This window comes from Pollicipes pollicipes, unplaced genomic scaffold (assembly GCF_011947565.3).
Source record: "Pollicipes pollicipes isolate AB1234 unplaced genomic scaffold, Ppol_2.1 Scaffold_5724;HRSCAF=6776_pilon_pilon_pilon, whole genome shotgun sequence".
NCBI classification, from domain to species: domain Eukaryota; kingdom Metazoa; phylum Arthropoda; class Thecostraca; order Pollicipedomorpha; family Pollicipedidae; genus Pollicipes; species Pollicipes pollicipes.
In genome coordinates this window covers 54,909,670-54,934,117 of record NW_023596746.1, presented here as the reverse complement: position 1 = coordinate 54,934,117, position 24,448 = coordinate 54,909,670, and the positions used below count along the sequence as shown (strand labels likewise).

At 60.8% G+C, this 24,448-nt stretch overlaps 1 protein-coding gene across 5 annotated transcripts; it reads right to left on the bottom strand.

Annotated features, from left to right (window-relative positions):
- Nucleotides 1–22: 22 nt before the first annotated feature.
- On the bottom strand, nucleotides 23–24,194 carry LOC119103944 (zinc finger C2HC domain-containing protein 1A). Of its 5 annotated transcripts, none has more exons than XM_037227651.1 (12): nucleotides 24,114–24,194; nucleotides 16,734–16,787; nucleotides 12,612–12,767; nucleotides 11,778–11,970; nucleotides 10,897–11,014; nucleotides 9,370–9,545; nucleotides 6,860–6,987; nucleotides 4,980–5,106; nucleotides 4,502–4,678; nucleotides 3,677–3,838; nucleotides 1,706–1,819; nucleotides 23–997 (listed from the first exon to the last, which is right to left on the bottom strand). In XM_037227651.1, exons 1-12 carry the CDS (start codon nucleotides 24,130–24,132, stop codon nucleotides 625–627), a joined length of 1,797 nt encoding a protein of 598 aa, XP_037083546.1. In that variant the 5' UTR covers nucleotides 24,133–24,194; the 3' UTR covers nucleotides 23–624. The 5 variants fall into 5 exon arrangements, with proteins under 5 accessions (XP_037083546.1, XP_037083545.1, XP_037083548.1 ...); XM_037227650.1 differs by lacking the exon at nucleotides 24,114–24,194 and adding an exon at nucleotides 18,149–18,244; XM_037227653.1 differs by lacking the exon at nucleotides 16,734–16,787 and having other exon boundaries at nucleotides 24,114–24,186.
- Between the last annotated feature and the right edge of the window lie 254 nt (nucleotides 24,195–24,448).

The following is a 24,448-nucleotide window of genomic DNA, read 5'->3' as shown; positions in this document are numbered from 1 at the left end:
ATAACCGCGGCAGAATATCCACTTCCAGTTATTATTTGTGTATTGGGCAAAGTAGATCACGAATGGAATATTTAGTGCGTTACTAAGTAATGAAAGAACAGAATACAACACTAGTTCACTGCGCACCAGTGGGTTACTGCCGGCCGGCTGCCGGCGCCGCATGGTCCCGCGTGCCGCTGAGTGCGGCACCTCCCTACACCTACCAGCCGCGAGCGGCCCGCCTGACTAGCCCCCTCCGGCGGCGGGCCGCGCCGGACGCGTCCGTCCGCGCGACGCGGTTAGTACACCGGCGGCCAGTGCCCCCGTCGCCGCGCTGCCACGCACCCGCGCAGACTAGTTAGTTGTGAGCGTCGCGGCGGCGACGCCGGCCGGCCGGTCCGGTCGCTGCCGCCGCGCCGCGTCCACGCACCCCGACGCACACCACTCGCAGACATTGGCATCTGGTGTAAATATGAAGATCTCTGCTGGACGGCCATGGTTCACTTCTTCACAGACTGGTTGCGCGCCGCGAAGCCAAGGCACTGGTAGCTACAGACACGCCGTGGCGGCGAATGTTCCGTGCACGTAACGCGCCGGCGGCCGCGGACCGCCCCCCGCGCCCACCGGCGTTCCAGCGCGCGCCACTCAGATGCAGAGCCGCTGGGCGCCGCACTGGCAGCAGAACCGGGCCGCCTGCACCGGGTACTGGCTGCCACACTCGTGGCAGAAGCGCGGCGTGGCCGAGCCGCCGCCGTTCTTGAGGTTCAGGTCGGCCACCTCGACGCCCATCATCTGGTGCATGTCGAGGCCGCGCATGCGCGCCTTGCGCGGCGAGAGGACACTGCTCTTGCGTTCGGAGGCGCGCCGCGCCTGCGCCATGATCAGGTCGAAGTCGGGCATCTCGGCCTCGTACAGGCTGTCGGACGGGCTGCAGTCGCGGTCGCCGCCCTCCAGCGGCGGGCCGCCCAACTGCAGCTCCGCGCTGTCGCCGTTGCGCTCCACGCTGGACCGGTTGGAGCTGGCGGCAGGGGGCGCGCGTCGTAGTCGCACGATACGGCCGACCGAGTGACCCGGCGGCCGACGAAACGCCAGGGTCGCCAGACGGCTCCCCGCCGCACTGCTCGGCTGCGCGGAGGCCGACCATGCCGCCGCATCACCGCCCGTCACCGTCACATCACCGCCCGTCACCGTCACATCACCGCCCGTCACCACACGACGCGCCACCTTCCCCAAACCGAACACAGACCTGACCAGGACCAGAAGACTCATGGTGTGCTTAGCAAGGCCGCGCTGTCAGCCACAAATTGTCAACCACACATACACCCCCACACACACCTGCACATGCCTGGCGATTGGAGACCTCTACTGCCATCACTTGGACGGCGTCTTCATATGATCTGACACCACTCGGCCTTCCGGTCCTCGTTTGCACACACAAAGGCAGTCTCACCGGAAGCCCGGCCGCCAAGGTCATTCGAAGCGGGCTTACCATCGTCGCCCTCGCCCTACTGGTGCTGTCCGTCGCGGTGTTCTCCGTGCTCCAGGACGGGACCCGGCCCAGCGCCTGAGCCGGGCGGTCAGTCGGCAGGTCCTCACCTGACCTTAGAGCAGCACGCAGGGACCTGAGGTCGGACTACGTCGTGCCCCCCCCCCCCCCGAGCCCCCCACTCCCGGCACACGCGGCGCTCCAGTGTCGGCCAGCTGGCACGCGCGCAGGCGCACTCACCTGCGGTGGCTGTCGGCGATCGGGCGCCAGGGCGGCTCGCTCCAGACGGGCGCTGGGTCGGCGCCGTCGGCCGGCGGCTCGGGGCTCTCGCCGGCCGCGCTCAGGCCGCCGCGGCTGTCGTGGTTAGCGGGGGCAGACATGTTAGTGGGGGCGGCGTCCGGGCCGGCCGGCTCCAGCGGAGGCGATGCCGGCTCGGCCGGCAGCAGGTTCTCCTTGTTCTCCTGGTAGGAGGCGATTGCGCTCGATATGAACTCGTACTTATTGACCACGGTCTGACTAGACTCGACGGAGGAGGGCGGCGACGGCGGACCCTCCTCCGTCGACGAGCGCTGCGCAATAGCGTACTCGTTAAGGATGCTGATCGCCTCAGCGATGGGATCTTTGCGCGGCGGCGGCGGCGGCGTCGCCGGCAGCGGGGTGGGCTTGACCACGGTGTCGGAGAGCGGATACAGGCTGGTCAGGGCCGAGCGAGGCCGCTCGATCTTAGCGAACGCCGAGCGGCCGGCGCCGGGGGAGGGAGAGCGCGCCGGCTGGACAGGAGGGCGCCTTGGGAGGAGCGGGCGGGCTGTCGTGGCCCAGCAGCTCCTCCAGCTGGCGCTCGGCCGTCGCGTACGGATCGTAGCCGTCCCTGCAACAGAGGCGGCGCCGGCGCCGGCGTCAGACGCCGTGGCCAACTTACGGTGGCAAGGTGCGGGCGTGCGGGGCAGGCGGGTGCGGGTGCGCGTGCGGGTGCGGGTGCAGGTCGCGCTCACGACGGCCCGACGGTGGCCCGGAGCGCACTTCCAGCGGCGGCAGGGTGAGCCGCTGACCGCGCCGCGGCCGCGGCCGGGGCCGCGGCGCCGGCGCCGGCGCCAGCGCCGGCAGGCTGACGCAGCCGGTCGGCGTCGGCGCGTCCGGCGGGCGGGCACGAGGCCGGGCGCCCCGGCCCACCGCCGCCTTCGGCTTGACGAACACCGGACACTCGGTGACGGTGATCAGGTCCTCCAGGCTGTCGGCGAACACCTCCTCTGGCGTGCGCGCCTCGCGCGGCTCGCGGCCGGCCGCCGCTGCCGCCGCCTCCTGCCGGTCGCCTGGAGCGCCCCAGCAGCCGGCGGCCGGCGCCGCTCGGCCGTGCGCGCGCCGACGCCGGCTTCTCGTCCACCGTCCAGGCGACCGGCTTGGCCAGCGGCGGCGGCGGCGGCGGGGGAGGCGCCGGCGGCTGCGGCGGCTCGGCCTCGTCGCCGGCCGCCACCGCCGCCGCTGCGCCTGCCTCGCGGCGCGGCGAGGGCCGCAGCGGCGTGCCGGTCAGCTCCAGCTGGCCGGCCAGGCTGCGACCGGAGCGGCGCGCGCCGCGCTCCTGCAGCCGCCGCCGCACTTGGCCCGAGGTGACGCGGTACGTGTCGGCGCCCTCGCCGTCCGACGTGCGCTCGGACGTCAGCGACGCGTCCAGGTCGTCCAGTGACGGCGGCGCGCCCGGCCCGTGTGAGGACGGAGAGGAGGAGGGCTCGGGTCTGCGGACAGGCGGCGGGCGGCGCGTGCCGCCCTGGTCAGGACAGGACCGCGAGGGCGACGCGGAGCGTGTGCCCGCCACGGGCACACGCTGCACCGGGGACGCCGCCTGGTAGCTGGGCCTAGTTTTATTAGTCGAAGCCATGAGCCTAAGCACTTTTGACGCGCACCACGCAAGTAAAGGGTCATACGCCAATTCCACTTGACAGCCTGCTTTGCAAGTCATTGGTGAATAGAATAAGCTCCAGAAACTTATTAATTCTCGATCCACAATACGTGTACGGCGTAATTCAAAACATAGCCATACGGCGCAATTCAAAAGTGCGTAGACTCCTCGTTGCGCGTTATGAAACCGAGCCCTGCTCAGCTCCGCGGGCCAGACCGTCACTGACCGCCGCCGGTCTCCACAGTGCCAGCCGTCCCTGCCACCCAGCCCCGGCTCCCCAGCCGACAACGGCCGGCCGGCGGGCCAGCCACACTCACTGCTTGACGGCATCGTTCAGTCGCTGGTACTCGTCCAGCTGGGAGCGCGTGATGTAGGCCTCGTCGGAGGGCGGCGGGGGCGGCAGGGGTGGCGAGGGCGACGGCGGCGGCCGCTCGCCGGCGTCCGGGTCGGCCGCAGAGAAGCTGGCGCCCGGCCGCGGCCTGGAACCAGCCCCGGGTCAGAGCCGCCTCATCGGCGCCAGCTCGAAACTGTGCGGTCCAGCCCACGCACCCGAAATGTAGCCCACGGGTGACATTTATGTGGCGTAACGGGCCTGCGAGGGCTTGGCGAGTGCATAACGTGGAAACAGCGAACATGCCGCCGAACTGACACCAGCCATCGCCATCACACCACCATCACACCATCAGGTCGAGTGACCCACTGACACCAGCCATTACCATCACACCACCATCACACCATCAGGGCGAGTATCCCATTGACACCAGCCATCACCATCACACCATCATCATATCATCAGGGCGAGTACCCCACTGACACCAGCCATCACCATCACACCATCATCACACTATCAGGGCGAGTACCCCAAATGCGGCAGAGCTCACAACGCAGAGCTGAAGGCGCCGACGGCGCATTGTCGCCGAACATTCTGCGGAAGGAGGGCTCTCGGGTGGTGAAGGACACCCACGGGCTTACAGACAGTGGAGGCCCTCCGGTTGATGACGGACCCTCTGAGCGGGAGCGGGAGTGGGGGGGGGGGGGGGGGGGGCAGAGCGGCCGTCCCTCTAATCCGGTCCGGTACACTCTGCGGCGCTCTTCACCGACCAGCATCGACCGACAGGCCTGCGTAGGCGAGGAGCACTCACGGGCTGGCGGCTCTCTCGGCCGGGCTGCTGACCGAGCGGTGGTAGCCACCACGGGGGTCGGGCTGTACGTCCTCGCCACCGTCAGGCTCGTCACGCTGCTGCTGCTGCTGCTGCTGCTGCTGCTGCTGCTGGAGCTGCTGCTGCTGATGCTGCTGATGCTGCTGCGCCGACGACTTCCTGTGGTGACCACGGAACGGCTGTGAGGCGGCCAGCTTCCACCTCCAGCCACGACGAACGCCGGGTGGTCGCGACCGACATCACGCACGGCAAACAATTTGACACGCAAACCATTGACAGGCAAACCAAATGCTTTCTGACTTTTGCTTGGAAGGCGGGGGTGCGGCGCATTCTTGCCGATGGTCCTTTCCTAGCCCGTTCGTGATTCCCAGTTCTCTGTAAAGATAGGTCAGCCGGCCGCTGAGTTGGACTCCCGTCCCTGCAGCTTCCCTGGGTACACCATGTCCCACCGCCGACTCACCCCAGCGAGCCGGCCGTCCTCTGGTGTTTGAGGCTGCCGCGGGCGGCGCCCGGGCGGGTCCGGAATGATTGGGTGCGCCGGAACGACTCCTTGGGCGGACTGGTGGTGATGGTGCGCGGCTCCGAGCCTGCAGCCAGACAGCACACCGGGTCAGCGGACACAACACACGGGGTCAGCGGACACAGCACACGGAATCAGCGGACACAGCACACCAGGTCAGCGGACATAGCACACGGGGTCAACGGACACAGCACATGGGGTCAGCGGACACAGCATATGGGGTCAGCAGACACAGCACACGAGGCCAGCGGACATAGCACACGGGGTCAGCGGACATAGCACACGGGGTCAGCGGACACAGCACATGGGGTCAGCGGACACAGCACATCAGGTCAGTGGACATAGCACACCGGGTCAGCGGACACAGCACATGGGGTCAGCGGACACAGCACACCGGGTCAGCGGACACAGCACACCGGGTCAGCGGACACAGCACATCAGGTCAGCGGACACGGCACATGGGGTCAGCGGACACAGCACACCGGGTCAGCGGACACAGCACACCGGGTCAGCGGACACAGCACATCAGGTCAGTGGACATAGCACACGGGGTCGGCGGACACAGCACACGGGGTCAGCGGACACAGCACACCGGGTCAACGGACACAGCACATCAGGTCAGCGGACACGGCACATGGGGTCAGCGGACACAGCACACCGGGTCAGCGGACACAGGACACGGGCCCGACGGACGCTTCAGACCGGCACACACACCAGCTGAACAGACGCACAATCAGTCGGCGGACACATCAAATCAGAGCCGCATCAGCTCAGGGCAGAGGGCAACAGGTCCGAAGACACGTCAAATCATCGGGCGGTACGCCATAAGATAGACGACCATGGATCGTTGGACAGAACATCGGAGGAGTTGGCGCAGAAGATGATATCTATTTCCAGGCTGCTGATAGTCGGCGCAGGTCGGTCCAAGAACACGGTCGCGAGGTATGAGCACGACCTGCACGACATGAAGACGGGAGACACGCCAGCTTCACGCCGCCAGCGCCCGAAGCGGGCCTCTCCGGTGACGATACCGAGTGGTTTATCAGCGGGTGTCATCTTCTTACGCCAAAGCGGATAGTCATTGACCACACGGCCACAAGACTGCCAACTGCGCCATTCACGCTTATCAAGGATGACGGCGCGCCAGCCCTGTACTGCTGTCTCGCACGCAAAACGGCGGCTGGACGGGCCAAACCGGTTTAACGCCAGCCAGTGGTGGCAGGGAATGGCCTCAGCCCGCCGCCGTGGCGGCCTCACTCAGCCGGAATGCTGTGTGCCTCCCTCCCGTGTTTCCGTGTGTTGGGCTGCACGCTAGCCTATCTCCCACGCAGCGTCCAGTTACTGTCAACAACGCGGGCCAGCGGGCAGCCGCAGGCCTCAAACGCAGATTGTTGCCTGTCGGCTGAACTGCACACTGCAGTCTCGGCAGGGTGGCGGCCAGCGGGCAGCCGCAGGCCTCAAACACAGACTGTTGCCTGTCGGTACACTGCAGTCTCGGCAGGATGGTGGCCGAGCGGACAGCATCCTGACTGATGACTGGTAAGTGGACTGACTGTTGCGACTGGACCATGTTGTGGACACGCCCGCACAGCGGACTGGACTGCAGACTGGCTTCATACTGGACTGCGGAATGGCTGCAGACTAGACTGTAGACTGGCTGCAGACTAGACTGAAGACTGGACTGCAGACTGGACTGCAGACTAGACGCAGACTGGCTGGCCCTGTCGAGGTCAGACCGCGTCCTGACCGCGCTGTGCACCGACCGACCGTCAGACGGGCTGCACCCCGCCCGGCGCCCAGGCAGCAGCGCTCTCACCGACCTTCCCGACTGAAGCGGCTCGCCAGCGGCTTCTGTCCGTATCCGGAGCCGACGGCGGCTGTGGCCGGACTCCGCTTGCGCTCCTGTATCCGCTGCTCGCGCTCCTGCGAGGCCCGCTCTCGGTACTCCCTGCGGCACACAGGGCACGCTCAGTCGGGGCACACACCTCCACAGTATCGCGGCAGCAGTGAGGAAGCGGCCCACACACGGTAAACATGAACGCCGCAATATGTGTCAGAGGAGCTAAATCTTTGCTTAATGAAATGCCGCCACGTCCCATCAATCTGTTGACACACCAGTGTTTTGTCACAGATTTCATGCATCAATCGGCAAAAAAATTACCGTCGCGAAGCTCCAACGGGCAACTTTTCCATCGGCATCGCTACCGAACTCAGTGACTGGCGCTGAGAAACCGATGTAAGGTACCCGAACACGGCAATGTAGAGACCCTGTGCCCATGAGTCTTCCTTGGATGTCCAGGTCCGCTGTTCATTGTCGCTGGCCTCAGATTAAAAACGACGACGTCACCACGACGCTTGCACAATGTCCACCGAGTCGCCATCGGTCATGGGATTACACTGCAGACCCGTGGGACCGCTGACAGAGCTCCCGCACAGCACGGCCACCGCCTGTCACCGCCGCTACAGCCGCTGTTGGGGTCATGGGATTACACTGCAGACCCATGGGACGCTGACAGAGCTCCCGCACAGCACGGCCACCGCCTGTCACCGCCGCTACAGCCGCTGTTGACAGGCGGCGCACGGCGAAATTATTGGAATTCTACCAGGTTCTCAGTCAGGTGAACCATTTTTGTCCATGATCAACTTCCTAGATAGCATGGAGGGCCTGACAGACGTCCGCCACCTCAGAAGGCTCATAAGGGAGTCAGGGGTCCTCGGCCCGAGCAGATCTGGCATTTTAACAAGCTACATTTATCAGGGGCCGTGAACCAACACGCCAGCGCAGCGTTGTGACGCCTCTCGGTACTTCAAAATCAGCAATCAGTAGTCAGTAGCAGCTTTGTAAACCAGGAAGGCGACAGCGTCTAAGCCAAAGTAGATATGAACAACATGCAATCACCAGTGGCCTTATGGCGTCGATGCGTCGATGGGATGGCGGGCTTAAGATAGCGCGATTTCGATGGGCATATCGGAATGAAGCCGTGGCGATCACTCTGCGCACATATCACTGCAGCCTTAATGAACTTCAAGTGGCGATAATGTCGTTGAGCAGACACGCCCACGCTTGTTTTGTAACGAGCACGCCTCCATTTCCCAGCGTGTCTGCCACCCGCTCAGCGGCTCAATTCTGTCGGAGTGGCGTCCGCAGCCGCCCTACCTCAGACTCTGTACCACGGCACGGCATCGCCGCCGGTCACCGGGTTGGGTCGGGTTGGGTCGGGTCGGGTCGGGTCGGGTCGGGTCGGGTCAGATCGGGTCGGGTCGGGTCGGGTCGGGTTGGGTCAGGTAGAATCGGATCGGATCGGATCGGATCGGATCGGGTCCAATCGGGTCGGGTCGGGTAGAATCGGATCGGATCGGATCGGGTGGGGTCGGGAAGAATCGGATCGGATCGGGTGGGGTCGGATCTGATCTGATCTGATCTGATCTGATCGAATCTGGTCGGATCGGATCGGATCGGATCGGATCGAATCTGGTCGGATCGGATCGGATCGGATCGGATCGGATCGGATCGGGTCGGATCGGGTCGGGTCGGGCCGCGGATGGACTCGGCCGGCCGGAGCCGCCAGTCAAGATATCAGCCGGGTCTCATCGCGCACGGGACCAGCGGCCCGGGTTCTGCGTAGCCGCGCCGGCACCGGTCGGAATAATCGGAGACGAGAGCGCTATATGGGGCCAACGCCGCGCACCTCACCCGAGCTTAGCTCGACGTCGCAGCTGCGGCATTTTATGACACCAGGCCGTCACCGCCGTCCCGATATTAGCCCTTCGCCCGAGCCAGCTGCGTCACCCGCCTGACGTGCCTCCTCTCGACCCCATCCCAGCTCAGCGGTCACAGGGGCCGAGATCCAGCCATAAACGGTCGCAGTCCGGTGTGTTGACAGAGCGGACGAGCGGCTGCGATACCCCGCGCTACGACGAACCAGACCACGCCGGTGTTCGGGGAGAGACCGGTCGATATGTCAGCTGTCGAGTGGGTGCCAGTGCGCTGTCTGACGCTGCTGCTCTAATTCCGTCCGCGCCTGTCCGTTCCGTCGGACCATATCTCATTCACAGACCGGTTCCGTCCGCCCCCGTCAACGCACTCACTGGGCGCGCCGCAAAAACACGACAGCAAACAACAAACGACGCGCACTTCTGCCGATGACATGAGCACAAACAATAGGATTAAGTGCCACTTGACGTCACTCTGTGACAAGTGAATCTGATAAACCGCAATGTGGACGGCGTTTCCGCCAAACCCGCAGCCGCTTCCAGGCATTTCGCGCGCGCACCGCCCGCCCAGCAGGGAGTCTCGGCCAACAGCGGCACGCGCGCCGTCAGCTCTTACTTGGCGTAGTCTCGTGTGGGCCGGCTGGGCGAGCGGACGGCCGAAGCCGGAGCCGGGGCCGGAGCCGGAGCAGGAGCCGCCGAGCTGGCTACCGAGACGGCCGGCGACGACTCGCGGCTGAGCCTCTCGCCAGAGACGCGCTTGGGCCGCGGCCGGAGCGGCAGCGGCGCCTGGTACTGCGGCGGGCCGGGGCCGCGGCCAGACGGCGTCAGAGCCCCGCGGGCCACCCGCCGGACCGAGCACCACAGCGGCGCACCCGCACACGGAACGCGGCCCACACACAGGTCCAGGCGTCCATGCGGCCGCCCGACAACCCACGCCAAGCACTCAGGAAGCCATGACCACGCTCAACAACTCGCACATTCACCAAACAAAACACACCCAAACGAAAAACGCACTCTCACCAACGCAAGCTCGCATGCAGACAGCTCATCACGGACCATGTACACCAGCGTACAGGACAACCCTTCTCCCGGACTCGTCACAACACAGCCAGGCAAAGACGGCGCCGCCGGCGACGGACGCCCTCATAAACAGCCGCCGCGGGCGGAGCTGGCTGGCGCCCGGAGGCGGCGCCATGGCCCGCCAACGGCCAGCTGTGCGGGCCGTCCGCGCCGTCCGTCGGCCGTTCCGCAGCCCCCCGGCGGCCAGACGGCAGCCGGCGTCACCGGCCGCCACGCTCTTCTAACGTCAACAGTTGCAGGCGCCCCTCAGTAACCAGACGATAACAAAACAACAAGCGCGCACACATCAGCACACAGCCGAGAGACACATAAAACACCCGTGGACAGGGGCGACAGGAACATCTTCAGCGACTGTAAACAAAGACCGAGTTCGCACGGAGCTGGATGTTAACGAGAAGACGGCGCCACCACACCAGAACACACCGACACAACGCACCCGCAACGTGTCGCACACAGGCCACCGCGACGGAGCCCGTCAACAAGCTGCCGCGCCGCGCTCCTGCAGAGGAGCGCAGGGTGCGCGACGTCGCACCCAGCACCACCAGCACCGCGGACTGCCGCGCTCCTGCAGAGGGGTGCAGGATGCGCGACGTCGCACCCAGCACCAGCAGCACCGCGGACTGCCGCGCTCCTGCAGAGGAGCGCAGGATGCGCGACGTCGCACCCAGCACCAGCAGCACCGCGGACTGCCGCGCTCCTGCAGAGGAGCGCAGGATGCGCGACGTCGCACCCAGCACCAGCAGCACCGCCGACACCGTAACGCCCCCGACAGGCGACCTCTTTCAGCGGAGCGAGCGCCGCTCGGACGAGCCCCGCACAACACGGCACGTCGGCTCAGCAAACACGGCTGACATGCACGCACACAGACGCACCAGCTGACGCACACGCACACAGACGCACCAGCTGACAACGCCCCAAGCGTGCGAGCCGAAGGCGAGGTGTGCGCTCGCCATGTGAGCACCGCTGCCCCTGAGTGCAGGGTGGGCAGGGGTCCTGTCCACGGACCCGGTACGCGGGACTGGCGGACACGGGCACCGGGCCGGCCGGCCGGCCGCGACCTCACCTTGACGCGGGCGTCCAGCCGGCCCTTGGCGACGGCCGTGGAGGCGCTGGTCGTGATGCGCGACTTCTGCTCCTTACACCAGCTGATGTGGCGGTCGGCCGCCTTCGGGCCGAAGTGCCTGCGGCGGCGGGCGCCGGGTCAGCAGAGCGGCGGGCGCGGCGAGACGGCGAGACGGCGAGGCGGGTGACGCTGTCCGCCCAGCCGGGCGCCGCGAGACGGCGAGGCAAGCGACGCTGCCCGCTCCGCCGGCCGTGTCGACACGCCGCCAGACGGCTCCCGGCGGCGGCGCCGAGTTGAGTCAGCCCCCCTACCGCGCTGCAGTGGCCATCGGCTTCACAGAACACGAGCGTGTACAGGATGGCATCCTCACCGCAGCCGTCAGCTGTCTCTCACACCGCGCTGCAGTGGCTCCACAGAACACGAGCGTACACAGAATGGCATCCTCACCGCAGCCGTCGGCTGCCTCTTATAGCGCGCTTCCAACTAACCCCATCCGGCTTAGCATTCGTCGCATGATGAATAGTTCAGCATGTCCGAGTTCTGTAACTCGCACATTACTCACGCCCGCTGTCTGAACACCTCAAACCCGTTACGCAACGCCAATTTAGCACGCCAGTTTTGCACTGTACAAACATCAACCGAGCACAGGCCTACGGCTGCGTGCAATTGATTGCAGCGCGCCGTTTGGCACAGGCCCGACGGCAATAAATCAGCGTCTCGTTCGCGTGCGCGCATGCACCCGGGAGCGGAGAGCGCCTGAAGCGCGTGTGCACCCGGGAGCGGAGAGCGCCTGAAGCGCGCGTGCACCCGGGAGCAGCTGGCGTCCGGAGAGGCCAGCCGACCGGCGAGGACAGCCGGCCGTCGCGGGCGGCGGCCCTCACCTGGCGCAGAAGGGGCACTGTTCGTAGTCGGCGGGCACAGTGACGGTGGGCGCGGCGGACGCGGCGCCCCTCGCCGAGCGGACCGTGTTCAGCAGCTGCGTGTGCTTGTCTCGCCACGAGGAGCGCGAGGCCGAGCGGCGGCGCAGCGGCGGCGACGGTGACCGGTGCACATCGTCCGGGTCGATGCCCGTGCCTGCGGACAAGCCGGCGACGGGTCAGCCCTTCACCCGGCTCTGGCGGCCCACCGCTCCGCAGCTGTGGTCTGGGTGCTAACAGTGGAGGCCTCTAGCCGCCCGTGGAGGCGCGGGACGGCTCACGCCCATTTCCGTCCCCCCATGGCGGTGGGCCACCACGAACCCTCCACACAATGTCAATTGGTTTTCAATGAGACGGGCAGCAGCCAGGACATGGCGGTATGCTATACATGAGCTTCCCCGTCGCCGTCCGGCGGCGGCGCGGGCTGGAAAACAACGCACACAATCTAGGCCGACGTGAGAAACGGTCTTTCCGGAATGGAAAAGCGTAAAATCGTCGGAGCAAAATCCACAAAGGTCGAGAAAGCGAGAGGCACGTGCATGATCAAGCATCGCACAACTTTAAAGGGGGTCCGGTAACATGTCATTTTTGTCAGACCAACCGGTTCCCCACCCCAAACACGGCTTCTGCACCGCCAGGTCCATTCATGGCAAATTAGATGCACATAGCTCGTCCGTGCGAGCCCGAATACAATGAAATTGCATTTTCCAGACCGTGTTTCGGCTGCAGTAAACCGGTCTTGCCTGCGTCCGCCGGCGGCCCACGCCGCCCCCGCGCCCGCGCGCTACCCACACCCACCCTGCAGCCGCTGTTTGGACGAGCTGAAGACGTTGCGCTTCTTGTTGGCCGTCTTCTGGCAGATGTGCTGGTGACGCGCCAGCGCCTCCGGCAGGAAGGTGCGGTTGCAGATGACGCATGGCAGCAGCGAGCCGACCAGCGACGGCGGCGACAGCTCTGCCGGGCACGGCGACGCCGGGTCAGACGCGGCGCGGACGTCCCCGCCGCCGCCGCCGGGGTCTGGAGAACACGCGGCGGCGCCGCCCGCGCTGAATTACGCCCATTTCCAGACGGACGGCTCGCGAGCAAACCATCCCCGGCGTACCGCCAGCCGCCATTGTGAGCTGCAGCTGCACGAGATCGCCTCCCACGCGGTCCGGCAGCCGGCAAAAACAGCCGCGTCGCGCGGCGCCGGCCACCCGCCGATCACCCGACGGACAGTGTCCGCCCGCCCTGCCGGCCGGCTGTTGTGCAGCTCGGCGGCGGACGCGCTCCGACACACGCCAGCACCGGTCAGTCGGGCGCTGCTACCAGTTGGCCCCGGCAGCGTGCGTGTGAGTAGAACAGCCCCGGCCACCGCCGCAGCCCGGCGCGTCGATCCCCGACGTGCGCTGACGGCCCGTTTCCATATCAATGCAGCGCCAACGCGGGAAGCATCCGGCCGGCCAGCGCCTCAGCATACGTAACGACAGGGCGCCGGTCCGAGCGAAGGCCGCACAAACAGATGGCGGCTTCCTCGGCGCGCCGGTTGCAACACGGATCGGCGCGCGCCGCACAATGCCGCTCGTCCGATCGGCCGCCGTATCCATGTCAGGGCCGGCTGGCCGGCCGCAGCGCGCGTCAGACGTGCGCGTCGGGCGGCTCCGCAGCCGCCGCCGCCTCGGCGCGCGGGGCGGCGCCGCCGCCGCCGCCCCCGAGCCGGCCTTGGCGGCCCGGCGCCGGAGACGGCCGGCCGCCGCCCGGCAGCGGGGCCGCGGCGGCGGAAGCGCCTGCCTCGGCTATTGACCGCGGCCCGCACGCCGGCCGGACACGCCGCCTAACCCGCTCGCGGCAACACGCTCGGCCGCAGCGCAGCTCCGCCAGCCTCGCTCACCGGCCAGACCTATCGACGCACGCGTCCCAGGGCGGCGCGCTATTGACTTCGTCGCGGGGGGGCGGCAGGCATCCGACGGCCGAGAGCCCGGGTCATCGACACTCGCAGGCGGCCAGCGCACAGCCACCGAGCCAGCCAATAGGGCCGGTCGGTTTGCCAGCCGGCGGGCCGCCACGCCGCGCCACACACGCCCATCACATCCGACCGCGCCGGGACAGGTATCGCTAATCGACCAGCCGCCAGCGTCGACAGCGGCGGCTCGCGCGGCCCGCCACACAGCTGACGAGAGGCTGACGAGAGGGCCCTCGTGGAAGCGAATGTGTAACCACGAGAGCCGATACGAACGGGTTAGAGGCTGGTGACGTGCCCTGGCATACCCAAGAAGTTCGATGGGCGACCTCAAGCCGGAATCATGGCGGCCTCGCGAGCCCCTCTGAGGGCACCACTGTCGGTGTAAAGGTGATGGCATGCGCGCCACCCGCGCAATGCTCACGAATCTTCTCACCCAAGTTGAATAACTGCCTGCTTGATTAGCACAGTTTCCATCACCAACACTGCATGGCTGTACTCATGAATATAACAGCCATCTGGATTATTTACATTCCAGTGATTAAAGGAAGCGAGCGGAGATGGGAGGGGCAGCGGAGGTCAATCAAGCCAAGCTGACAAGGACAGACGACCAATAGCACATGTTTCCTCAACCACAAGACGCCAGCACGTAATTGGGTCAAGGGGTTGTTAACGACGCACTGGTTTGTGCCCAACCCTCCCTTGAGGTCGCACGCTCGCATACCTTACACATATCTCGAAGGCCCGGCGCCTGCAGCCACAGCTTTACAGCAGTCGACAAAACAACCCAGCGCGCGCCCCCCCCCCCCCCCCCTTCACGGCTCGGTGTCCACCCGGCGCTAACAACAGCGAAGGCGGACAGCGATGCACGCTTTCGGGCCGGTAATTGCGAAGGAGCGGTTCTCGCTGACCGGGCCCGAGCCTGACGAGCGGCCCCAGCCGGCGGCCGCCTGTCGTAACTGGCCAGCACGGACGCCGGCCAACCAGCGGCGCCGCGCGCACGGCCGGCGCCGTCGGGGGCCGCCGACAGCCGCCCCGTGGAACAGGTGACGGCTCGCCCGGAGCCGCACTCATCGCCGGCAGAGGTCCGCCACAGCGGGCTGTCGGCGCGGAGGCACGGAAAGACGGCGGGTCCACTGAGGGGGGGGGGGGAGGGAGACCCCTGACCATCAGTGGCCGCCCGGAGGCAGGAAGACCCCGGGCGCGACAACGGCCGCCGCCCCGACCGTGACGGACGGGCACCGGCCAGCATCTTGATTGCATCAGGTCGGTGGTCTGTTTACTGGAGCGCGACGCCGGCGGCTGCAGCCGTGAGTGGTGCGATGGCCGCCGTCCGGCCGGCGCCGCCGTTACGCCGGCCGGACAGTGCATGCAGTCCATCCGTCAGCGTCAGCGTCGGACGGGCGCGCCGCGCTCTCTCCCGCCGGCCGACGACGCTCGACGCTGGACAACAGGCCCGCCCCCGTGTAAACCCACTTCCATAGCGGGAGCGCAGCGTGGTCTTGTCTGGGACGACGTCAAAAGTTTAATTCAAATCTGGCTCACAGGCATATTGCATGAGCTTGATACTTTCAAAGAGAGCACGGGCCTCCTGCGCCCGTCCTATCTACGCCTCTCTATCCACCGGGTCAAGGCATTAAGAAGATATAGTACTCTTCTGAAAGAGAATGTTTTACATTTGAAAATAATGAAGTAGGCATCAGATGTGATGAAATAAACTCGCTTCTAACTAGCGGTATGCTTTTTAAGTGAGAAATACTGCTCTAGCCATCGCAATTATCTGTTTAGTAAATATGCTCTTAAATATATCATGATCTGATTACGTCATCGTGCCTTGCACAACATTGACTGATGGCCAACTGACAGCCGTTATATCTGGAAATCGCGCTCACGAATGCTAGATATGAACGCCTCGACAATTATATTTTCTTTGGTCTCGATCGTCGCATGGCTTATGGAGTGGTGGAACTTGACTGAGCTTATTATGACGGTATAAATGCCGAGGTGACTTTGAAATACAATTCTCTAAATACCCTCCCATTTTCGCGGGCGTATGGCTCAGAAATTAGAGGGGCTTAGGTCTTAGAAAGGACGGGAATGTGAGCAGCACCGAAAGGTCTTCAAGGTAGCTAGTTCAGTTCAAAACCCCATATAAATATCGTACATTCTTTTCAATGCTAAGACTAGTGGAAGGACAAAACAGGAGGGCACTTTTAGTCGGCCAGGCTGGGAGAATTCTGACAGCCTAAAAATCTGGTTCAAGAGGCGAGTCCTAGGCCATTCCAATTCAAGATGGTTCCAAGATAATCCGCCTGGACGTGAACGTATAAAAAAACAGCTGAAGAAAGAGCCGACGACATACGGAAGCTGTTTCGACTGCTCCAAAGTCTACCCTTTTTTAGACTGTCTCGACATCGTGCGGAAGCTCTTCTAACGGTCCCATCCCTCACGGAAATTCCACGGCCGGTCCGACTTCCCCGCAGCGGCTCCGCCCGCGCTCCCAATACCCATGCAACCCTTCTTGCCCATCCGAGAAGCTGCGGCGGCGGCCCGGCCGGCGGGCCTGTCGCGCGTGATGCGGCGACCGCCGGGCGCGGCCGCTCTCCCACGGCCGGCGGCGTCGTGACGGTTTCTCCGTCGGCCCGATCTTACTGCTGACCGGCACCGCGGGGTGTCCGGCGGCGTCAGCCGGGTCGTGTCGGCACGCCGCCGCCGCCCCCGGACCGGCCGGCTCGCCGGGCGCCACTCCGGGCCGGCCCCCGAACTGAGGTCAGAGGTCAGGGCTGCCCAGCGGGCGCCGCCGCCGTGCGCCTGACATCGTTCCAGCAGCGACAAGCAAGCGTTGGAAGCGGTAGAGGCCGAGCGCGAGTAGCGTGAGCGGCGCGGGGTGCGGCGAGCGTGCCGCGGCCGCGCCGGCCGCCGCCGGCTGTTTGGCTTGGAGCGTCGCCACCGGCGCCGACAGCGAGCAGCTGACACAATACCTGCGTCGTCGGTCCACGGCAGGTCCGCCAGGGGGGCGCAGAGGCGCTCCTCGCCTGCAACCGACAGGCAGGCGGGCGTCACGCGGCCGCCCACGAGACCACGCCGGCCCGGGCATGCGCACAAGCTACAACGGCGGACAGCCGGGTGAAAGTGCTGGCGCATACAAACTACAGGTGCTAATGGTGAAACGGCAGAGCAAACGGCGATTATGTGGGCTCGAAAAGACAGAGGTAGCAGCACATCCGTGTGGCTGTCACAGGTCTCAATTAGCACAGAAGGAACATAAGATGTAGCACGATGCAGACGACTACGGCGAAATCTTAGAAGGAAAATATGTCGGGGATAGGCAGGGCACTATCTTTTCCTTCCTCACTTGACCAGGAAGATAGCACGTACCATGACCCGGATGGTACGTACGACCAGAAGTGCAAAAATATCATCCTTTCGAAGTGCGAAATGTCACACATAGCAATGCCCACTGAGTCATGCATCTTAAGAACGATAGCATGTGTTGATAGGCCGTTTCTCCCAATCAGCTACCGGAAGTCAAGCGGGGAAGACAAGAAGGTGGGGACATCGTGGCTTTGAAGCTTTTAAGCTGTTCTTTACATGGAACGCCACAGGCGTAGTGTTTCATTAGTCCGAAGATGAAGGGGCCGTTACCCTACTGCATGCAGGGACAGACCTAGAATAGGATCTTGGGAGAAGTAACGTTCGTTTGGGCAATGCAAGTTTCAGATTTGGTACCGACAGCACCAAATCAAGCGCAATAGCGTAAATTTAATGTTTTCAACAGCCTTCGGGGTACCTCTGGTACCACTTCCACACACTCCTTTGAATCCGCTGTTGACGGCGTAGACCATGCCAGACCGGCGAAAACGCGTGCGCCATGTGCAGGTAAATACACTCAGGTCAGCAGGCACCGAGACAAAACAAACACGCTGCAAAAGCCTGAAGTGCGAGCAGGGGTGCGCCCCACATGCACAAGTGGCCCACGGCGCACCACACCGAAGGTACATCGCAAAGGCTGCACAGCCACGGAGGCGCAGACGGCGCCAGACAAAACAGTCTGCGATACCATCCACTGCAGCTGACGTGTTCATGCGGTCGCCGGCGGCGGCTGCGCCGCTGAGGAGCGTGCAAAACACGAGGGGAAAGGTCAGCGTTCACTCACCTGACGGCTGGCACTCCGCAAAAACGTCACAACACACGGAAGAACCCTAGAGAGGCAAGCTTTCTCGCACACAGAGCACTCGGGCCTCGTCCGCACGCGATGCGACACAAACCACCCCAGCGGGCGGGAGCCGGCTGGCGGCGCTGGTAACCTGACCCCAGGTCAAGCACCGCGGCCAGCCGGCCCACCTGTGGGGCGGCCGGCCGCACCAGCCAAGGTCACCGGGCGCTCGCTACACACCGTTCAGCTGCGCGTCGTCGTCGACCGGCGCGCTGGCCACGGCGCGCGAGCCGGGCGTCCAGAACCTCCAGCAGGCGAGCATGGCGCGCCACACGCACTGGCGGCCGATTTGGCGCGACACCGGGGCCGGCTGCCAGCTCAGCGCGACCACAGGGCGCCGGCTGCGCCGCGCACCGTCAGCGCCCTCTGTACGCACGCGGCGCCGGCGGCGACACCTGCTGCGCCGCCCCCGCCCCCTCGCCGCCCGCCACCGCGGCCGGCGGTGGTGGCCGGCTCTGGAGCCGTGCGAACGTCTCCAGGATAACATCCCCCCCCGCCGTGGCCGCAGTGAGCGGGGTCGCGACCTTCTGGCGGCCCGTTGTCACTGCCACCTTTTAATGCGCTCCGTCAAAGTCGAGGGAGCCACGCCAGGACTATTTCCGTTCCGTCCTTCTTTATCTAGCCCTTTACCTATCTGAGATCTCAGAGAGCTGTCAGTCTATCGCTTTGATGAAAAGGGCGGTAGATCGGTCCGGCATCTTTGTCATCAGGTGAAAACAAATATGCTCATTCGAAAGCCTCTGCTGACGTAGTAGGAAAGGAAATAGGTATATACACTTCTACGAAACTATTCCGCAGACCGTTAATTGAACAGCACTTCTAAAATAAACAATGCTCGATTTCACTGCACTACATGCGTAGTGTAGTAGAATCAATAGCTCTTGGGAGTAGCTTTGGGCCCATAATCCCCTTCCCTCTCCCTGAGGTGGCCGGAAACCCTCCTACTTTTTAGCAGTGAAGACGTCCCTACGGCTTCTAAAATATAAAAAGCGGGATTATGAGCGTAAAAGGTCCTTCGAATAAAAAAGGGTTCCTAAGCAACGAAGAGGGCACCATCGGCTGGAAGGGTCGCCAGTGACACGAATCCTCGACCCCTGGGCGAAATCCTGGCCATGCCACTGCCTCCTGACACCAGTATTCCAGTGTTGTATGACCGTTGCAGGATTCTAACGCCGTTTTTCCGGGGCGGGATCGGTCTCGGCGACTAACAGGGATCGAGGGCAGAGCCCAAGGCGGTCATATGGTCAGCAAGTGGCATGACGAGTCCATACCTCGTGGCAGTGCAGGTCATCCGAGACGGTTACAATGATGCGTCATGTTAACAGGTCTCAATCGAGGGGCCCTGAGCAGCACCAACGGTGGCCAGCGGACCCAGAAATCGCCAGGTCTGGCCTGCTTCATGCTAGAGGGATTGAAATGTTCAATCCTACCCCTGTGGGGGGGGGGGGGGGCTGTCCGCAGGCTCCCCTCGGGGTTTTGAGCGGTGATTTTCGAACCGTGAGTGATACAGAGTTCAAACTTTCAGACTTTTCTCACCACCGTTATAACAAATGTACCTTAAGATTCAGACCCCTGATACTGAGAATGGCGGCTTCAGAAAGTGTTGGGGAGAAATTACAAAATTATGTGCATATTCGTAAGCCGGTAGCTAATGTGAAACAAACTGCATACTTAAAGGCAGAACACCTGATTCGCCCGTGGTGATGTGTTCACTTGACGCTTGGTGAAACAAACGAATCATATCATGATGATAGGAAAGTATCCAGGTATCGAAAGGCGATGATATGATAGTTGGGCTTAGCGCACGAAAATGGTAAAAATTCGGGTATAAGTGGCAGGCTTTCTTCCATGCTAATCTTCACCAGAATAGTAAGGAATTTAAGTGGGTCCAGTAATCATGCTTTCATTGAAAATTATTTTGCATTTTAGAGGCAAATGCAGGATACTCTGAAATAATTATTGCTATGCTATCGAACTTTCTCCGTCGTAAACATATGCAAGAACAGGCCCATGAGTTTCACTTATTTGACACAGAAACTGCGGGGTACAATGGGATCGTAACAATGGAGTGGGACAAGCCAAGCATCGTGTCTGTGCTACCTTTTTTCACACTTCCTGACACCACCCTTGTGAAATTTTTGTTCCTTTCGGTTACTGTCCGTCCCGGTGGCTCAGTTGGTTAGAGCGCCTGCCTCCCTATTCACCCACCCGTGGCGGGGTAGGTTCGAGTCGCTTTAGGCGCTCGCCATTTGTCCTTGACAGCTATGGCCTGCGGCCGGTGGCAGCGGCCGCACTAAAGGCCAGTTGACGTCAGAGGGCAGGACGGACCGTGCCGAGCATTGCGGCACGTTAAGCTTTCGCCACTAAATTCTGCCGTTGCCTGTAATTGCGCGATCGGATGGTGGGGTTCAGGGCTCACACAACAAGCACTGCTTAGCGTGAGCGCTGATCCCAGAAATTCATCCATTCAAAGGGTTCGGATCAAATTTATTTTTAAAAAACAAACTAGAAAGAAGCTTGAACCACGATCCGGCGCCGCAGACCCACCTCGTTCCACATCAGTCAGGAGCCGACCGGTCGACTCGACTCTGAGATTCGGGTGATCACACGACATCCGTGACACACCACGCCAGAACCCACTGCGTTCGCGTCTCGCCGCGAGACGGGGCGGCGTGCGATCCGTGACACATCACGCCAGAACCCACTGCCCTCGCGTCTCGCCGCGAGACGGAGCGGCGTGCGATCCGCGACACACCACGCCAGAACCCACTGCCCTCGCGTCTCGTCGCGAGACGGAGCGGCGTGCGATCCGTGACACACCACGCCAGAACCCACTGCCCTCGCGTCTCGTCGCGAGACGGAGCGGCGTGCGATCCGTGACACACCACGCCAGAACCCACTGCCTCTCGCGTCTCGCCGCGAGACGGAGCGGCGTGCAAACTGCCATACCAACGCGATGACAGACGGGTAGTCATTACGGCAAGTGGAAACGCAAATCAAAACAATGAAGATGTCAATGGGTTATCTAAAAATACCCATCCAAATATTTCAACAGCGAAACGTGGCGGAGTACCCCAATCCATAATCTGTCATCTCATGTTGACATCACAGGAAATCTAATTTTTTATAAAACATGCGTCAATATTACTGCGGGATTGCAAAAAAATTGCGATAGACATTGCAATCAATCTTCCTATGACACAATATGATGCAGAAATGAACTGCAAACGTAATTGCAAGAAAGGATTGATGAAAAGGTCACAAGCATTTCAAACCAGATTTTGTCTGACAGGCCTTTAAGTCATGTTGGTACCACAAAAAGCTTCACAAGTAGCACCCAACACTATCTTCAGGTGTACTGTATGTACAGTACTCATTGTTCAGATCACCTTGGCCCCTGGGTGCAGGTAATTAGCCAGCAAGGCAGAATGGTCATTATTGATATCAGAAGCACTGCCTTAAACAAAAATGTGCCCCATCCTGTAAAAGATTCGTGCATTTTATGACAGCTCTTAGATGCTCCCATGCCTTTATTTTCATCTGCAAACAGGCAACAGGATTTTTCCTGCGCATTTCATAGACTCTTCACAGAATGCTTTGAATTATAAGATTTTTTCCAAACAAAAGAAGGCATTGCCTGAACTATTTATTAGTATTGTATGACCATAAACCTTTCCTTTCATCCTTCTATACTAATCCATATCCTTTGCCATCCATATCACAATACATTCCACTTTTTCTATTTACCTTAGTCTCTGTAACAGTTCATTATCACGAGACGATCCAAAAGCTCCCAAAATGTTGCGTTAACTAGCCACTGAATACAGTAAAATAGTTACCCAGGTTCAACATACCTTAAATAGGCATGTCCAAAAGGTCAAATGGCGTGGTCAAAGGGGTAGCTGCTCCCCTTTAGTGCAGCAAAGTGGAAAGTAATCCATATCGGGAATTGTAGCCCGAGGCTGACATACTTCTTGGACGGCGCCGAAATCGCGGTCGAGTACACCGAGAAGGACCTCGGGATCTTCGTGGATAATAGCCTCGAGTTCCGCGTGCAGACGGGGGAAGCGATCTTTAAGGCCCAGATGCCGGCGGTCGTGAGGCGGTCTTTTGCCAACATCGATGCTCACATGTCGCGATTGCTCTTTAAGAACTTACCGACGTCCGCACTTGGGAGTATGGCAAGGTCATTCGGGGCCCGTTCGGCAAACTAGACCAGAAGTGGATGGAGCAGGTTTAGCAACGAGCTACCCATCTTGTCTATGAAATAGGGTACCGGCCATACCCTGAGAGGCTCAGACTCCACCAGTTGCCCTCGCTGTATTACCGTCCTCGCAGGGGGAGATATGGCAATCGTGTACAAGTTGTTTCACGGAGGTATGTCGCTGCCGGAAGAGGAGTTTCTGACCAGACACAACCCGGAGGTGGCGAGAGGACACCAATGGAAGATTAGAAAACCTCGAGGTAGGACTCTCGTCCGTCGTAACTCCTTCAGCACGCGGGTCGTCAACGATTGGAACGCTCTTCCACGCCTGGTCGTGTCGTCAACCTCAGTTGAATAGTTCAAGTGCAGGCTTGATATGCACTGGGCTGACATCATGTATGACATCCCACACTAAATCTACCCATAATTTGACTGTTTGGTTACCAGAACAGGAGGCCGACAACACCAGGACCGACAGGCCCACTGGTCTTTTATAATTGCTGATCACCATGAGGTAAGGTATGGTATGTTAGTGCACAAAAATCAAATTCTAGCCTTTCTGTTGCTGAAAATGTGTGTGCATACACCACAGGTAATACTTAACTGACCTAAAACTGACAAAAACTGTTTCTTGTAAGCATTCAACAATGCTTATATCTGGGAGGCAGATAAGGTATAAAGTCAGGTAAAGCCTATTACTTTTTACTCATTTCCCACAGCACAGTTTCATCAATTTGGCGGCAGTTTGAAAGTGGTTGTCAGGACACTCAGGAAACTAGCTGCCTTAGTCTAACCTATGAAGTTAAAAAATCATGCAGCATAGCAACCAATAATTCTTACAATTATTGAGCCTATTCTTTCCTTCTCATCTCACACACAACTTTAAACATCATGCCTGCCCTATTGCATGGAGAGCAGCATCACAAAAGACATGGATGTCCCATCAATGTTTAGCCTATGGCAGGGACACTGCCCAGAATAGAAAAAAATGTGCCTTTGCAAACATGTCCAGCACACATTTATTGTGACCATAATTTCAGGGCACATATGCTGCAAATCAGAGCACTCAGAGTTTAGGTCACCATCCCCACCGATTTCAGCGGAATAAGAGTGAATTATGATGTGAAAATAATGTCAGGCAAAATACCCTTAAACATTTTTACACAAATTAATTTTAAAATCAGCACAGTTTAGCATGGCCTTAGTTCAGTAACTGCAAGCATGAGGTTCAGTGCTCCAATGTTGTGTGTTTCAAAGCATATCAATTTTTTGTAGACTGGCCCACTGCCGGATGACTGCACCTACCTGCACCATGGCAGTCAAAGAGCAGTTCTGGAAGAGGTGGGCTACTGGATGCTAAACCTATCCCGCACTTCAGCGAGAATGATGTGAATCACTACCAACAATGTGACATCATGTCATCCATTGTCTCCCCAACACATTAGTATCAGCCCTTAGTTGAAAATATACCCACCACTTGCAAAGCTCAAGTATCACACCACCCATACCATCAAAATTGTTCATGATGTGTTATTTGTTTAGCGCATTTGCCAGGAATATCATTCACATGGAACAGACAGAAGCAATAGCCTCATTTCTCAGAGAAAAAAACTGACAGAATGGAGATGTAGATGGGTTGATATTTCAGCAACATGTCTTCACAGAAGTTCAGGTCTGTTCAGATTTGTTCAAGATATTGCAATGGCGCTGTCTAGCGCCTCACAAATGCCAAAACATCCAATTTTACGCATATTCAGTCGGATAAGACCTATGACCTTAGCAGACACAAGTGCATGCACCTGCTCGGACACCTTTGACGTGACCACATGTATCATCAACGCGAAAGGCCTCCTCCCAGGCAAATGCAAGGTCTTCAGGAAAATGTCACGGCGCTAAAAACAACATAAATTATTTTGCACACAACTGAAAACAAGTACCCACCTGTCACGCCGCCTGCCATCCTTCCGTTGCCATAGGCAACCGCTTCGTCCTTCAGCGATGGGAAATGCGACGCGAACGCAATCCTCTCACTGGATTGTTGTCGTCGGTAGCCCATTCATGAAAGAAAAACAAACGTAAATGATGACTTTAGTGACGTCATTTCCAATGTTTGGGATTATTACCATAATTTCTGTTATTTTCGTACTAACAGAAAACGTTTTATCTCCATCGCTTTTCTATTTCAGATTTCTAAGTCATTTACATAAAAGTAGGTTAGAAATGACGCAAGAATAACCGCACCACTGGTCGTAACCCACACTGCTGCTGGATTTGTA

Bases quoted from the DNA above. Each gene is read 5' to 3' on its own strand.
- LOC119103944 (XM_037227650.1), bottom strand. From the start codon at position 18,230: ATGCTCGCCTGCTGGAGGTTCTGGACGCCCGGCTCGCGCGCCGTGGCC. The intron at 12,768-16,733 runs GTATTGTGTCAG...CGTGCCCGGCAG, and splicing joins GCCGTGGACCGACGACGCAG to AGCTGTCGCCGCCGTCGCTG. The intron at 4,679-4,979 runs GTGAGTCGGCGG...TGGTCACCACAG, and splicing joins AGGACGGCCGGCTCGCTGGG to GAAGTCGTCGGCGCAGCAGC.